At 33.4% G+C, this 18,494-nt stretch overlaps 1 protein-coding gene across 1 annotated transcript; it reads left to right on the top strand.

Annotated features, from left to right (window-relative positions):
• Nucleotides 1-386: 386 nt before the first annotated feature.
• LOC128720988 (calpain-C) lies at nt 387-3,675 on the top strand. The gene is made up of 8 exons (XM_053814687.1): nt 387-850; nt 976-1,243; nt 1,349-1,832; nt 1,935-2,301; nt 2,372-2,483; nt 2,562-2,752; nt 2,817-2,949; nt 3,036-3,675. Exons 1-8 carry the CDS (start codon nt 387-389, stop codon nt 3,060-3,062), a joined length of 2,046 nt encoding a protein of 681 aa, XP_053670662.1. The 3' UTR covers nt 3,063-3,675.
• The last annotated feature ends 14,819 nt before the right edge of the window (nt 3,676-18,494 follow it).

Below are 18,494 nucleotides of genomic sequence, written 5' to 3'. Positions count from 1 at the left end.
CCATCGCAAAGACATATCTTTTAATCTGGTTACAAATATAGGCAAAGGGCATTGTGAACTTTTCTTGACAGTTTTCTAGAATAACGATCTTTTATTGTATTGTTTAGCGACAGGCATTTAAAATTCGTATAAAACATATAAAATCATTAAAAGATAAAATTTTAAAGATATATGCAAAATCTAATCGTTTTTTTACATTTTATTTTTTCTATTACAGCTTTGTTTACCGTTTGTGACATGAAATTTGATCAACATTTAAAAGAACAAAAGCTGCACTGTGAATGTACGGAAAATCACAAATAAAAACGAAGTCAATACATCTCTGGATTGATACTTATAGTTGGTACATTGTCGGCAGTACACTAGGCCGATAAAAATCCTGAAACATGACTTCCTCCTACGAACGCATTAAGTCAGAATGCAAGCAGAAAGGCGTGCTCTGGGAGGACGAAGATTTTCCGGCTATGCAATCGTCTGTCTTCTATCACCAAACACCTCCTTTTACGTTTCAATGGAAAAGACCACACGAGATCGTCTCAAATCCAGTGTTCGTCAACGATTCATCCGTACAATTTGACATTGTCCCCGGTAAGATGGGCGATCGTTGGCTGGTATCCTGTTTGGGAGTGCTGTATCTGTCAAAGGGCCTGTTCTATCGCGTAGTACCAGCCGATCAGAATTTCGACAAACCCTACTATGGTGTGTTTCGTTTCCGGCTTTGGTGGTGTGGAGAGTGGTTGGAAGTTTTGGTTGATGACCGATTACCTACTATTAATGGGAAACTGGCGTTCCTGCAGGCACAAAATACTAATTCTTTTTGGCCGGGTTTGTTGGAGAAAGCGTATGCGAAGTAAGTAGCGTTATGCTTTATGATATAAGCGACAATATTATACAAATGCACGAAATGAATCGGAAACCGGTAGCGGAACATAGGTTGACAATAATAGATATTTTCTATTTCATCATTCATAACAGATTGCATGGATCGTATGAAGCACTGAAATACGGAACATTGCTTGATGGATTAGCAGATTTGACGGGAGGCATCACCGAGTCGATATCTATCAAAACTGATACCAACATTCTCATACGCCCTCCGCTTCTACATAGTCTGTTGGATACAACTAGTATCATCACTTGTACAATTAACAATGGTACCATGACACAAATTCGCAATCAAACTGAAGCCTTACCGAACGGCATCCATATAGGCATTAATTATCGACTTTGTTCCATGGATAAGGTATGCATTTGCCACAGAAAAAAAAATATGTGAAAAATCGTACTGCTGCAATACATCGTGGAATCATGATAAACATATTCTATGTAACCGAACCCTTATTTTCAGGCCGAAACCATCATGGGTGATACAGTTCAGCTTGTCCGGCTGCGGAACCCGCTGGTCCATACACTTAGCAAATCTTCTAGTTTCAATGGAGACTGGTCGTCGTTTTCCACTTCATGGGAACGCGTTACGATGAATGAACGAAATCGCTTGATCGAGCAGCTTGATCAAGGTGAATTCTGGATGTCCTTTTTCGACATGACACAAACGTTCTCCCATCTAGAATGCGTTCATCTCGATTCGGATACTGCGAGGGATGAGCCGCAGCTTGCTGACAAAAGTCGTCGTTGGTTGATGCGATTGTACCAAGGAGCATGGAAGCGAGGTGTGACGGCAGGTGGATGTCGTAACAATCCAGACTCATTTCACATCAACCCTCAGCTGCAACTGTTTCTTAGTGAAAAGGAGGACGTCATAATTTCAGTCAACCAGCACAGCGTGCTTGAACCCAAAGTTATTGGATTTACTGTATACAATCTTAACAGTGGTATGTTTTTGGTTGCTAAAGAGTTTAACTCCAAACTTAAGTGTAAAGAGTTTTAAGTTAAATAATCCGCTTAATGCACAATTTTTTTTCGTTCAAATATAGTGCAAAATATCAACGGATGTTTGTCAAAGAATTTTTTCAAGAAGCACAAAAGCTTAGTCAACTCCCAATATACAAACTCACGACAAATCAGTCACCGTTGCTCTATCGAACCTGGGCGGTACCTTATAATGGCGACCACATTTGAACCTGCCGAGGAAGCATCATTCAGCGTTCGGGTGTTGGGCACTACTATTCGGCTGGCACTTCTGGAAACACAAACCATGCTATTGCTTGATCCGTTTCCATTACTCAACTCCAACACGAAAATAACCATCGATTCAACGAATAACAATAATAATAACAATAGTATTGCGTGTAGCACAGCGCAGTATGAACCGGTGTTTATGCAGCTCGCTGACGATCAAAGGTTGATGAGGAGACGTGTTAAATTTAGAAAGACACATTAAGTTGCTAACGAGTAGGTTATTTCATTTCAGGACTTTAAATTGTTTTGATCTGCAAGAGCTACTCGAAGCATGCCTTCCCAATGATTACATTCGTAGTTGTGCCAGTATAGACGTTTGTCGACAGGTTGTTTGTTTAATGGATGTAAGGATTTTTTTTATTTTCAGAGCTGTTGTGTGTTGTATAAGAAATGAAAACTAATAATTTTACACAAAATTTCAGAAAACAAATCGTGGTCGCATAAACTTTAACGATTTCAATAAATTCATGATTAATCTGAAAACATGGTGGGGTGTGTTCAAAATGCACACTAAAGAAAAATCAGGCATTTTAAAGGCAGAGCGATTACGAGACGCGTTGTTCGACGTGGGATTCCAGCTGAGTACGGACAATATTTCTATTCTCATTTTACGGTACTTTCATGATAGCTATTTCCGTTGGATGCACGTTATACTTTTAGTTTGTTGCCACTTTCAGATACATGCGTAGAGATGGTACACTTCGACTGGCTGATTTCATATCCGCTATTCTTCATCTGACGATGGCCTTTGAGTTGTTTAAAGCAAAAGATACGAATCAAGATGGAATTATTAGCATGGGAATGACAGAGGTAAACTAACAGAACCTGTCGAAAAAGGAAATAACATCATCAAATTACATGCTTCTTACCTACATCTGTTATTCTTCTATTTTCAGTGGATAAAATCGGTTTTCATGTGTTAGAACAAAATCAAAGTGCCCTAATAGACCACTATAATTTGAACTAATCAACTTTTGTATGGTCTATCGAAGTACGAAACGTGCGTAGCGATGTGAATTATTAGCTTTTTCGGTTAGTATCGTCACAGCAACTGTGTAACGATTGACATAAGGTATTTGTGAGTTTGTTACGATATAGTGTACGAATTACACACAATAGGTAACCTTACCGTATAATTATAAAAAAACAAAACTAAACAGAACAGAACAGAACAAGAACTAAACACTTGTAGCTGTTTTGTAAACTTCTTGTTACAAAACAAACGTTTGTTAAAAAAAATCTTGTTACAAAATGAAATTATTCTATAATTTTTCCATAATCATCTTCTCCACTGGAAAAGAACTGCCAGCAGTCGGAAATAGTCTAATTCTAAGAGTCCGTACAGTTCATTTTTCACAAAGCCGAATAGTCAGTCATAAGTTCATTTGTAACGCAGGTTGTAATCATAATTTATAATGTTGTTTTTGCGCTACGCAAAGGCAATAAAAAGTGCATGCACTATGAACAGGTGTGTGAATTCGTGAAAACATGTCATAATTTGTCAGAATTGTACATAAAATAAATTGATTTATATCGTTTAAGTTACACAACATAGTTTTTTTTTTGCGATAAGAATAAATCGCACTTCTCATTAAAAGTCACGATTTCAGGCAGCAAGCTATCATGTGAAATTAATTATTTGTGAAATTTCTTTAATTCTCGTGTTATCTTCTTTGTTTCACTTGCGGTTCATGTTCTTCCCTAAACCGTTCTCTGTTATATTGACTCGATTTCACTCCACCACTATACATCGTTCCTACTCAAGTTGTTTTTCGTGCGTTTAGTTAACATTGTTTCATTCATATGAACACACCCACCATAATTCATTTTTTCGGGTTGTCAGAGCTTCCAACGGAATATATGAATATTTTTTCATGAAAGTAATTCCGTTTCATAGAATAAAATCTAATAACGAAATATAAAAGCATTAAAGCTGCAACCAACTTGAAAGGAACATTTTTTTTCTTGACTTTGATTTTCTGTTTTAACTACTGTTGTACGAACGACGAAAGCAGCTCGTTATGGTTAATTTTGGTAGTTATTACAACCATCTAGAGGTCTAACTCAGCCGTCAATTCAAGGCTACAATTTAATGAAATCATGCGACATCAAGAGACTCCTTCTTGAAAGAATTCATGCCAAGGAGAAAAGATGGAGATGTCAACAGGGTAAAATTTAAATACGGAAAATAAAATGTTTCTTATAAGAATTTACTGGTTTGTATAAGTCTCCGGATGTAAGTAAAACATATATATATATATATATATATATATATATATATATATATATATATATATATATATATATATATATATATATATATATATATATATATATATATATATATATATATATATATATATATATATATATATATATATATATATATATATATATATATATATATATATATATATACATATATATATATATATATATATATATATATATATATATATATATATATATATATATATATTTATATATATATATATATGTATATATATATATATATATATATATATATATATATATATATATATATAAACATATATATATACATATATATATATATATATATATATATATATATATATATATATATATATATATATATATATATATATATATATTGTGATGTAATTGTGAAAATTTACGTTTCAATTTATGTATTCAAAACTATATTGCGTGCACAATATTACATTCACCTTAGCGCCGGAATCTTGTTAAAAATCACTATTTAAGTTGCCCTATGTACCTACTGTTTCTTTGAATAACATATTTATCTGGCCATGATAAAGTTTTTTCACTTGACCATGATCTACGACGTGGTTCTGCATGCTTTATTATTTAATTGAATCTAGCGATACTGTATATGCATACAGAAGAACACTACATTAACGCATAGGAATCTGTTTTTTTGTTTGTGTTTGCTTCCACAGTTAATTTGACTGCTATGATATATGATACTTAGTATTAGTGATAAATAGGCTATATTACCGTATTTTATCGAGTATAGTGCACAAACAAGTATGGTGCGCATACGAGTATAGTCATTTAAACTTTACGCTTTTTACCAATTTTTGGAAAACCAAGTATCTTTCACTATGCTGTTTCACCCGGTAAATCTTTTCCTGCACAAAATTATTCAGCTAATCTCACTTGCTGATTTGGTGACTCCCGAATATAGTGAGCGGATACTATTTTAGCAGCATTTTTTTTTTGGAAAAAGTGGTACTATACTCGATAAAATATGATATGTTTATGTTAGCAGTAGCCACGGTAAGTTGTTAGGGTTAATAGGTTTCTTCTGGCATAAGTTCCTGAGTATGGCCGATTGGTTGCAAGCACCCTAGCGTGTATTTGAACGTTAATACTAATATCGATGCTTGAGTTAAAACCCCAAGATACCTGAAGTTTAAAATGATTTCAAATGCGCACTCACATATATGTAGCTTCGCACTTGCATTAGTTGGTGGTGCCACCATTATTTTGGTTTGCGCTTCTCTGTCGCATGCTCAATTCGTTCGTATACTTCTGCCACATAGGAGAGCCGCAAACCACTGATGTCTATGTCATCGGCGTATGCTAGAATCTGAATCTGGTTTGTAAAAGATGATGAGCTAGAGACCTAGGTTGAAAAGGGGACAACCAAGTCTTATCTCTTCTACGAATGTAACGTGTCTTTGATCATATAGTAAACCATCGAAGTTCTGATTCCATCATGAGAGGACCTCTGACTGATAGCTAACCAGATTTACATCCTTATTCCCACAGAATATCACACTAGGTATGCAAATATTTTGTTAACCTGTTGTGTCTTGGCTTGGGCTCTTCTAGAAATCCCGCTGTCCTTTTTTTTTGGTGCGAAGCACTTGTTTTTCGTCTAAAGGGGAAATATTCCTCTATGTATATCTGGATACTATATTGGTGTTGTATGTCTCAGCATATGCAGGTTTTACGTTCGGTCACTTGACTACATTCGTCGTCTAATTTGGTGTTGCAAAAACGTAGTGACAGTGTTTCGTTTGTATAGTTTACTATCTTTGTTACTGAGCGTTCCATCGGTGGCTCGGTGTATCATAGTAATTTTCTGGTAGTACGGGTTTTCTCAAAGCGTTTTTTGCCCACAAAATATAACGGTCTTTAGGAAATGCTTTGCCAAACATACATTTTTCTACCTCCCAATTGGTCGGGACGGTTGATTATGCGTAGAGATAGTGACCGTAATCAATGTTGGCTCCTCGATATGTTCTAACATTTATCAGACTGTTTCTACTGTCTTCACACGTGATCGATCGATCGATGTGGTGGAAGTGGCTCCATCCGGGGACTCTCAAATAGATTTGTGTATGTCCCGACGCATCAAATCGGTACTTACAAAAAAAAATTTCTGTCGAATACGTGGCATCGAATGTTCGTGGTTTCTTCTCAAGCTTTCCGTAGTTGTTGAATACAAGGCCAGGCTTATCTCAGGCCCCAGTATCTTTGAAGGACTTCTTGACAGTTTTAGCGTCTGGCAAGCTCCGTTTGGTCATGCCTTACCATCTATATGATGCTGTATGTAACCGCTCTGTACGATAAGGACTTGGGAAAAGAGGAAAGAAAAGGAAAGTCAAACTTCCGAGAGGCTTCAGATTACATCCGCATAAAAGAGCTGCATTAGACACCTAGGACATTTATAGAACAGCTAGTAAATATTTCCGAAAAGTTATGTTATCAATCAATGTTATCAATAAACAAATCCATTGTAAATTATTTTGTTATATTTAAACATTAGATATTTAACAAATGAATAATAATATCATTCTCGTCAGTTGCTGCTTACTTATATATTCGGCACTGAAACCTATTAATAGTCTTGGCACACTGTAGGAGAATCAGGATACGTACTGGGTCTATCACTGTTGCTTTTTCTTCTTCTTCTTCAATGGCTCAACAACCGGTGTACGGCCAAGGCCTACCTTACTAAGCTATGACTTTTCAGGAATTAAAATTTTCACGTAGTTGGATAGTCAGTCTTGCGTACGGTGGATACTCAGTCGTGATTCGAACCCTATATTATCATGTATGATCACTGTTGTCTGCTAAACTTCAATCCGGGCATTTTTCGAGTCTTCAACACATCTACAGAATTAAAAGACTATGATGAGTGGGAAGGGTAGGAAAAATTTATAAAATGTGCGTAAAATAATGTCCAATAATGCGGGATGCCGAATTATTAAGGTTTTTATCAGCGACCCGTCCGACCCGTGAGAAATGGGGCACGTAACGTGCTTGACTATTAGATCAAGTAAAGCAGGTCTTGTATGGCGAGCGATGATGCAACGAAGAAGCACTTCTGCCACGAATTTAGCGCAATTTGGTCCCTTCTGCAAAATTTGTTTAATTTTTATCGGGTCAAGGCATCCTATTTGATAACTTAATTTTAAAAATGTGTTCAGGAATCATGAAAATTGAAGCTATTGAAACCGTTGACAAGTATTTCCTCTTAAGTCAGGCGTAAAATCTCACGAATATTAAATTACCTCAAGAAAACTAATCTTGGCTCTGCTATTAAAACTGAGCTTTTTTTTTTTTTAATAATTTTAGTCATCAAACATTAACTATTGCCATCACTGTACTTTCAAGAAAACCATTGAGCTACTGTGACGTGCGCAATTCCAATCAAGTAATAACAAAACACCTACATCGGGTTTAGCTCAGTGTACCCAAGAAAAATTACAAGAGTGAAATAGATCAGCCAGAAATATTCTATTACTAACACTTGAGTTAGATACAATGCATTGACAAAGTGCATTATGTATTGAGCTATGCAGACCTGTACTCTACAGAAACTTGTATGTTTAGTACAAAACTACCATTAAAATACCAAAAATGAGAGAATGTAACATGAAAAATGTAAAAAACCTTATGCCATTTCCAGAAATACCTTTTTTTTACTATTTTTAAAACGAAGAAAGCATATAACATGGTAAGGATTTTCAATCAAACCAAAAATCGTTGTCAATAACATGATCACCTACAGGGATTGATACAAAAGTACTAATAAATATGGAAAAACTGTGCAAAGCGGCGCTCTCTGGATGTAAAACACATCAATTCATGCCCAGTTTTGTTACAAAAACGTTTTTTCAAATGTTTGTTTAGTCTGTTTTGTTGCAAATCATTGTTTAGCTTTAGAAAATACTATTTCTGACCGGGCTTTATTCTGGGCTGCCGCATTGTGCAATGCTGTCATGTTATCTCCTGCTTTGAATGAGCGAAATTTAAAGATGTATATTGCAAATCCTAAGAGCGTTACTCAACAGCTTGTTTTGGTTCAATTTTATTCCTTTTTAAATTTGCCTTTGACCCTTCGACTATGCCTTTTATATTCTGCTAGTTCCCCAGTGCTGGCTAATCGTCATTCGTTGTGACGCTTTTCACCCTCGTCGGTATCTGCGGGACAGCGACTGGCTAGTATTGACTAATGCTCACAATCAGCATTCAAGGTTTAACTACTTGAGTTCAACATGTTTGAAAACAATGTAAACCGCATAGTATTAAATTTAGCTAACACGTAAAAATAACTGCACACATTTTCCTATATGCTGATTGTAGATATTAGAGTCTAATGTTGGTATAACAATAAGGTAGTGTGATACATAAATTCATTTCATCCAATTTTATTTTTATTATTTATTTTATCTATCTAAAATATATATTCGTTCCCAATTCGAAAAGGAGTACTTTGTGATTTCTTGTGGCTGTTTCTTGGGCTACAGCATTTGAAATGTTTGTTGAGATTGACAGAAAAGAAGGAAAAAGAAAGAGATATGGGTACCATGAAAGAGAGAGGTAGAAGGTGATCGTGAGTGCAGGAGTGGATCACTGTGGGAATACAAAATTCAAAAGCGTCATTTCAATATCAGAAATTCAAAACCTTGTTTGTTTCGATACGACGGTTGCAGGGTGCACACGTATGCGCGCTTTGCTCTCGCGGTTCTATTCGACAATAAAGTTTCGGTGCAATTTCGAGATAACAAAGGTGACGATCGTAGAAAACAGGTGAAATTGTGAATATCGATATTGGATATTTCGTAAATATGCTACCAAAATTGTATTATGTTTTACCAAACGGTCGTTAAACGGTGTTTCTAGCTGTATTATTTGTGACCATGGTGTTGCAGGGAATTTGGAGAAAAATGTTTTGCAAATAGTTTCTTTTCACGAATGTTAACAGATATAAATCCAATCCAATCAACTAGTGGTTGGTATTGTTATTTTGTGTGTGAACATAAAAGGGAAAAGTGCCTAAATGAATTCCAAGCAAGTGTTTCGTGTTACCAAAATACAAGTGTGATTGTTATCTCTCATACTTCTGTAGCATATATAACCGTTGGATGAATTGTAGAGCATTAAGAGCTTATACAAGTGGTTTATCCAACTGGTCTTTCTGAGATTTTTAATACATATGTTATTACTAAAATTGAGCTAAAATACTGCTTTGTAAATTAAGTAATTAGCGCTAAACTTTCATTCTGATCAGTTTGTGTTAGTTCCATTGTGATATCCATAGCTAATCGTTATCGACTAGATTATGTTTATATTATGAAAATAATGGTTTTCAGATTTTTTTATTGAAGTAAAAAAAGTAAAAAATAATGTCTACAAAACATAAATTAGTGGATCGAAAAGTTAATAAAAATGTACGGTCTCTATTTATAGGAGCCATCTGAAATAAGCCATTAGAATGCATGCACAAGTTTATTAGTGATTTTTTATGTATTTTTTTTGTTTCTGTGAAGTTGATTTGGTTATACAAAGTTCAAATAGCCCTTATGAACAGGCGTACGATCAAGCGCGCACAAACGCTGGCACGCATAGACCTACGCTGCCAGCAGTTGCTAGCAAGTGCAATTGCTTTAGGTGAAAATTGTGCATCAGCCTCGGCGCGATAGGTGTTAGTTTGCGCTTTCGTAAAGTGTTAGGAGTGATTCGCTTTCGAAGTGATCTGTGAACAAGACAAGCCGACAGAAACCAAAAATTAAATTGTGAAAGGTGCAGTGCAACACCTTCACCAGCAGCACCAATACCAACTCTATACCAATACCGCTACACTTGTCCAAGTGCAACTGGGGCGACCGAAAAATTTATCAAGGTAAGCGGAATAAGTCTGGGGCCTTCGATAAAAGCTGCCGAATATGCTCAATGAAAATTTAAATTTAAAGACTATGTCCAGAAAGATGGAAATCTGTAATCCTCCAGTGAAACTACGGGAGGTAGGAAGAATGTATCAAACCTAACATTATCGCCAACCTGCAGATGAAATGTTAGGAAGGAAGGGCAAGAATGACAGAATTCCACAAACGAGTCACTTCGCCAGGTGGAAAGGATGAGTCCCTTCATTTAAGCGCAGCAACTGCCGAAATGGGTATTGGGAAGGTTTGTGCTTATCTCTTTTGTAATACAAAACAAAACAGGTAACAGAAAACTATTCGAGAATGTCAGTTTTACACCTTTGACCTCCTTTTCTTGCAAGGGTGAAGCAGCAACCGTGATGTGTTTATGATACTTTTTTGTCCTCGATATTTCGGGTTTCTAAATTTCTGCTTTTGTGATCGTTAAGCTCAGGGATGTTTAAAATTTGTATGGTTCAAAAAGGAGGTGCAATACAAGACTAACAGGATATGAGAAGTCATCCAACAGAATAAGACCGATGAGAGAAAATGAGAAATAATGTGATAAAACCTGTTAGCCCCTTTTTCGAAAAAGACAGGTTCATTGGTACGAGTTTCGTTCAAAACATTTCACTTTCACTTGAACGTACAGTACATTTGGACCCCTGTTTCAACTAGTCAGTTTTCCAAAAAGGTAGACTGCACAGCTGGTCGAATTATCTTAAGCGAAATAAGACAACTTAGGAGAATATTTATTATGCCTCTCTGATGTATTTTATAATAAAGAATCATTTCACATTTTGATATTCAATAAAACGCATTCATGTTTACAGTAAAAGTTGGTAAAAAAAACATGGTATATATAGAATTAAATCCCTTCCACAACGTATAGTGTGCAGAGAGATATTTGGTTTGGTGTGTAGTGTATTTATACAAGTCTTTTTTCGCTTAAATTGAGCAGTGTACTGCAATACTGCCATTTATTTTCTGAACATAAATCTGCTGGCCTTGGTAAAAGCATTGACGTATATGCGATCAAAAGTTAAGATACATTTCAATTTCATACCTAATAAATGTGTTTGATAACTCTTAGTTTTATAAGCTTTCTATAAAAATGTCTAGTTACAATACATTTATACACTTTTATTTTTATTTCAACGGCAGACGTGTTGTACCAACTTCGTCGTCGTATTTAATTCAAGTCACATCTACACTAGGTCTTTCGAATAAATTAGATGGATTACCATTGTTGGCTAAGAATTAATGCACTTTTTTGGGCCATGTTCGAAAGGACGGTGGTTAGTAAACTAATAATATCAAAAATCTAGCTTGCTTGTTTAAAAATTTTTGGTATTTGTTTTTCATTACATCGTTATTAATTATTATTTTAATTTTACCTACCATGAGGAAAAAAACATTACAGATCTACGCTGAATTCTTGTAATTTATTTGAAAGAGATTACCAAAAAGTTCTTCTGTTGTTTTTTATGTTATTCATTATTATTTCCTAGGATATATTTACTCTCGTGCATGTTTCCCGGTTTTTTTACATACAAACTAAAATACAATGACGCTTTTTATGATCTCTCTGCACCATTTTTGAAACAATTTGAACTTTTTTTCAATCATATATTCTCAATTGGCAGATATTATAATAATTGTCAGAAATTTTAAAAAATTTGTGTTTGAGCCAGATCCTTTGAAAAATCGCTCAGATCAGTAATAGATGGTTTTTTATCCTTAAAACAAAACGCTTTCATCTAAATTCGAACATTACACGGATATTCGATGGTACAGGATTTTATGTTTCGTATGTGTTCAGCAGACAGCGAGGCTGAGACAGCATCAATACACACTGAGAAAGAAACTGAGAAAAAGAATGGAAAAGAGAGCGAAAAAGAAAGTATGACTAAAAAAAGGGATGGATGAAATGTTAAAACGCGACAGAAAGAGATAAACTAATTTGAAGCTACTTGAAACAGCCAACACATCAACTGGAAGCATTACTGTGTTACCTTTGAAAAACTATCAAATCAGCTGAGAGGCATCGAGCTGATTCTGCAGCATTGATAGCGGTATTGCACATATATTCCTCGTACGAAAATAACGGTTATAATAACGATTCAATTCGAATTCCATATGCATTGATCATGATATGGAAACATGAGAAATTTAAAAAAATACAGTTTGAACAACTAATCATATTCTACAGAAAAATTATCTTTAGTATTATTCGCGTTCAAACTTATAAGTCACATATAAGGAAAATAATTTAGAAATGTATATATTCAATTTTGTATAGATTAAATTATATTGTATATATTCAATTATTTAATTCTCTTATGTACAATATTCCAAACTCTTTAAAGCGTTTATTTCGTTGTCGCAAAATATTTCTTATTGCGATCTGTATGGATCATGAGGCAATGCGTGCTGACGTTGGAAGTTACCTAATGACTTATTCGTTAACCGTGCTTTGTAAACGAGGTCATGTCTATATGTAGTATCGTCAGACGCTGAGAAAACTTTAATGAAACAAAATCAAACACTCTTGCTAATAGAGGCTTGCTGCAGTTGGTTTACGAATAAAGTGTATGAAACAATGAACTAAAAACTATCAAAGTTTGTTACGAATAATGTATATGATACACAGCTATGTACTTCCAAAGGGTGCAGTGTTATTAGATTGATTTTTGAATATTTGTATTGAAATGTATTTGCTCGTTTGCGAAGCATTAAATGTGGTATATGAATTTTGTTTTTAGATATTGAATGATGATCAGGTTTATAGAAAAGAGTGTTGACATGTTTTGTAAACTATGACTAATATGCTCTTTACTTATGTTAGAAAATTGCATAAACTGTTTTTTATGAACTTTATGCTATGGGGTCAGCATCATTTAGTTTATAGTGCTAGAAAGAACTAGACAGCAAATTGTTGGAGAAATTTCCTTCTGTGTTGTAGCCTTTTAGGCGATGCAAAGCTTTATTGATTTTCAAGTTGTGATTTATAGTTTTATATTAAGTATTATAGTTTATATTTTATAAATAACTTTTATGGAGGCGTCCCGGATAAAGCATGGTATATGACACAACTGCTGTTGTTTAAAAAAATATACACTTTCAATTTTTAGAAAGAATTTGAAATATTTTTCATTTTATAAATTACCGATACATAAGCTTGCCTCATTTCAACTATATTTTAGGAAAAAAATAATAGTAGCAGTATCTATTTCAAACGTTTGCTGATCGTTTCATGTTGGCTGTTCATATTGCAATAGTCATGTGTTATACAACCAGTAACCAGTTAATCTACACACGAGTCAAGCACCTGCAATACACTCCCCTCCTTTGCGAAAGTTCGTTACCTGCGTGCTTCATTACACACGGAGTTATCGAACTCAAAATTTCATGACCAACTACACATGCGTGAATAATATCGCTTGAGTAGATACCAAAAATGTATGTTAAATTAAAAAAGTTGAAAACCTATCATTTGATTGTAGAAAGCAAACATAAAGATTCAACGCAATTTTACATGAAGATTCCGAATTTTTACATATTATGCATATATATACATATATATATATATATATATATATATATATATATATATATATATATATATATATATATATATATATATATATGTTTATATACATATATATATATATATATATATATATATATATATATATATATATATATATATATATATATATATATATATATATATATATATATATATATGCGTGTGTGTGTGTGTAAATATACATTGACACTAACATTCGTGAACGAAACATATTAATAATCCTGCGATCCTTCAGTATCATCTTAGGACATTGCAGCGCTATTGATGGATAAAATAATCAACCAATTGATTGTTGTTTTTTTTTTTAATTTTTTTACCAGTAGAAGATTGCCCGAAAATTAAAATAAGCTGTAAACTTTTTTGAATTGTTTTTATTTACTCCCGCTATTAATTGCTGGATGGACCTAACTTCGATATATATTGTTCTTTAGCAACAACAATTGAACAACAGTGAATAATTTACTTTACTGTATGAAATTATTTTCTGACGTCTTCGTGGAACGAAACTTCTTCATGTGTTGCTTAAAAACAAAAACCTTTATCCTTCACTACAATGAATTTTATTGTAGATATTTGTTTCCCCTAAAACCACTTTATTGACAAAATTTGATAGCAAAAGTTTAGATAACACAAATTTCAATGAAATGTCTCTCTTTTAATTTCTTTGTAACAAATGCATGGTTGATAACATGTTACCTTTACCTTCCTCTTTAATATAATCTATATTCATTCACCTCATGCATTGAAATTTTAGCAATGATCATACACTGATGGTTTGTTGTATTTATATATGGCCTGATAAGAATATATAAGAATAATTATAATCAGAGCCAGTCAGATATTTTTCACAACGTGATACGTAAATTTGTAAAACACTTGCGTATCCATCCTCGTTTCTATATTGTTTCTAAATGATGCAGACCAACTTGTTTTCTGCGGTTGTAGTCGAGAAAGTATCATTAAAAATAGCTTAAATTATATTGAATACCTTGCCCGGAATCGCTATGCAGTTCATTGATCACTAATACTCCTCCTTAAGCTGTTAGAGCTAATCGCTTTCCGTTTATCCGGTGGAATTTTAATGACCCTACCGACAAGCGACAAGTTCATTGTGCTTCTAATGGTTTTTAACATTATTCTAATGCAGAAACGAGAAACAGCAAAGGTTTAAAATTCTATGTGTGTGTAATTAGTACACAGTATCCCTAATATCGTCGAGCATTAAAGAAACGAATATGTGTAATGAATTCGAATTCCTAAACATCAAACGATAAATTACCAAAACCAAAACCAAAATAATGCAAATGGATGTATGATGATTTCAATTAATTTCATATATTTGGTTAAATCCTATCAATAGATTCGGCGAATACTATAGCTCAGTTAACATAGGTTTTTATTATAACTATCATTTATTCAAATAATAATTTTAAAAATACCTGGAAACGGGACTGCCGTGGCGTAACTAAAATATAAACCAAAGCAACACGTTGTTCCGCTTTTTCATGATACGGTTGAACAGCATTAAGGCCGGTGTTTCAAGCCACTCAAGACCGGTAGAAAATAGGTCGATCTTCGTTCGTGGGCAGGTTCCAGTATCTTGCATCAATACAGGCTTGGCATGCTTGACGGAAGCCGCAAGTCCGTCTTCATTCCAGTGCAGTCGGAGGAAAGCAGGTGAACTGCATTTGCTCCCTGGATCCTGTTACCTTAATAATGTTTATATATATACATACTCTTACTCCATATCTTTTAAACTGTAAGTTCAAATATTTTTCCATTTATGTTTAGGTTTCTCTTTCACCAGTTAAAACATTGCACCTGCAATGTTTTTATTAACCCTTCAATGTATTCCGTTCACTCTATATTCTCAATCTATCTATCAATCCTAACTATTTATTCTGCAATTTCTTGCTCTCAATGGCGGATTCATACTTCAAAATTACCTTGTCAAATACCTCTTGAAGTTCCATCATTATTCACAATTCTTGCTTCTAGCTCTACTCCATCTAAAGCAAGTGGAACTATTTAGTAAAATTTCAGTCAAATCGGTCAATATTTGTTCTTTTAGGGTGTAATATTATTGATTGCTTATCCAGGGGGCATAAGAACCAACTTTTTTTAATATCCTCCCCTCCCCACAAACAAAAGCTGTCATTGCAAGTATTAGTAAGCTAAATAATTTACTTTATGTAAGTAATGGGATTATGTGGGAGCTCCGCTTTCCATAATATCACTCTTTTTTTTTTCTTTTTTTCATTCTCACTTTCTTTTCTTTCTTTATCTCCTTTTCTCGCTATCTCTCTCTCTGTTCCGAAACGAGACAACAGACATTTTGTCTGTTTCCCAAAAGTAAGCATATCGCTCAATTTCCGCCCAATTGGTTTCAACTGAAATTATGTTTATTTATCCGTTTTACCCTATACATACAGCGTCTACATCATGTTTCATCTCCTTCGATGAGCAGCAAGGGAAAGCACTTATATAACACTCGATCAGAATATTGAAAAATTGCTCAAAAATACGAAGTAGTAATAATGGTTTAGAATAAAGCGTTATTTATTCCAACGGTAATGTTTAGTGATTGATATGTTGGGTAAAAGTAAGAATTGAAAAAGCGCCTTGATAGAGAGCGCAGAATTAAAAAAGATAGATAAAGATAAAAACGGGTAGATCGAATGACGAGAAGAGTATGTGAGGAATAAGAGGTTGAAACGAAAAGAAAAAGAGTATTTGTTATAAAATCTTAGTATTGGTTTCCCTCGCACTTAAAATTTGATTTGTAGATGTTTATCTAGAAAATATTTTAGTTGTTTGAACTGAGTTAAGTGTCCTAGTTTGCTCAACTATCTTTTTGCTCCTTCTAGTGGGGCAAAGGACTGTGAAGTACTGTACCGGGGAAGTAAATTCCTGGCACCATGATATGTTGAATTTGTTCAATAGATAATTTTGAAAAATTGCTTCAATTTTCTGCATCAATCATAAACCGAGAAATAAAAATATTTCTTGCTACAACATCGTTTTTTGATGTCAAACTGTTAATAATATATCGCGGAATGACATTGGAATTTCCTGTTTGGTCAATAGAAAGTGAAACGGATATGTTGAAGGTCTGGTTCACTTTCCTTCAGATCACATAAATTATTTTGCAAAGTTACCATTGCCTGTCATAACTCTACTTAGGAGGGAATTAAGTTCAAGATTTGCATCAAGCTTTCTCTGATAAAAAACGATATCTATCCTCGCTTGAATTTAATCACAGAAGCTCGTTTGTCGTGCGTAATTAAAGTACCTAACATTGCACTGGGCTTAGTCACATGACATTTAGCTTTCTCATTAGATTATTGTCAAGGAAAGTGGGTCAATGTCGGTCAGAGCGTATGTTTTCTACGATATTGGACGCACCATTGTTTGTCTTTCAACGACTCATGTAATTTTATGTAATGTTATTTGCGTCATTCTCAACTGTTTATAGCATGTCTTGAAACGACTGCTGTAGATCTTATAATAAAAACGATATTTGTATTGCATTCCTAACCTTGCAAAGTGTCGTTACAATAAAAAAATTTAATTTTAAATCTCTCGACTTTAAACGGATGATTGTCAATGCAAGCCATGTAAATTGCAACGTATATTTTTATGTTTGATGTATTAACTGTATGCAAAACAATCTCATATTAACTGTATTATCCCATACAAATCAAATTCACATATATATATATATATATATATATATATATATATTTATATATATATATATATATATATATATATATATATATATATATATATATAGATATATATATATATATATATATATATATATATATATATATATATATATATATATATATATTTATATTTATATATATATATATATATATATATATATATATATATATATATATATATATATATATATATATGTATATATGTATATATATATATATATATATATATATATATATATATATATATATATATATATATATATATATATATATATATATATGTATATATATATATGTATATATGTATATATATATATATATATATATATATATATATATATATATATATATATATATATATATATATATATATATATATATATATATATATATATATATATATATATATATATATATATATATATATATATATATATATATATATATATATTGGTATGTGCCTATGGTCGCACTTCAATGTGGTTCCTACTTTGCACCAAACTTAGTACATAGGTGTATGATGGTCTCGGATCTAGGGATTTGATTTTTATTTTTTTAGAACCCCCCAAAGGGGGGGATCCCATGCACCCAACCCCCCCCCCTAAAAGTGAATATTCGCTTGAAACTGTAAATGATGTCTAATTTGGCTGAAATTTGCAAACATGTTTCTTTTGACATTTGGCAAAAGTATTCAAAGCTTCGTAGACCCCATCGAAGTAAAAAGGTAGGCTTCCATACAACCCCGCTTGGTGGAGGATGGGGGGGGGATAGCAGCGACTAACAAACCTATAATAATTACTAAAAAGTACAAAGAACCATCGATTTGGCTGAAATTTGTGATGTATGTCTCTTTTTCATTTCTTTAAAAGA

The sequence above is a fragment of the Anopheles nili genome, chromosome 2, assembly GCF_943737925.1.
Source record: "Anopheles nili chromosome 2, idAnoNiliSN_F5_01, whole genome shotgun sequence".
Classification (NCBI taxonomy): Eukaryota; Metazoa; Arthropoda; class Insecta; order Diptera; family Culicidae; genus Anopheles; species Anopheles nili.
Note: the sequence above shows the minus strand (reverse complement) of the source record. Positions and strands in the feature narration are given on the sequence as shown.

Coding starts and splice junctions, on each gene's coding strand:
- LOC128720988 (XM_053814687.1), top strand. CDS start 387: ATGACTTCCTCCTACGAACGCATTAAGTCAGAATGCAAGCAGAAAGGC. Junction 2,484..2,561: donor AGGTTGTTTGTTTAATGGAT/GTAAGGATTTTT, acceptor ACAAAATTTCAG/AAAACAAATCGTGGTCGCAT. Junction 2,753..2,816: donor ATTTCTATTCTCATTTTACG/GTACTTTCATGA, acceptor TGCCACTTTCAG/ATACATGCGTAGAGATGGTA.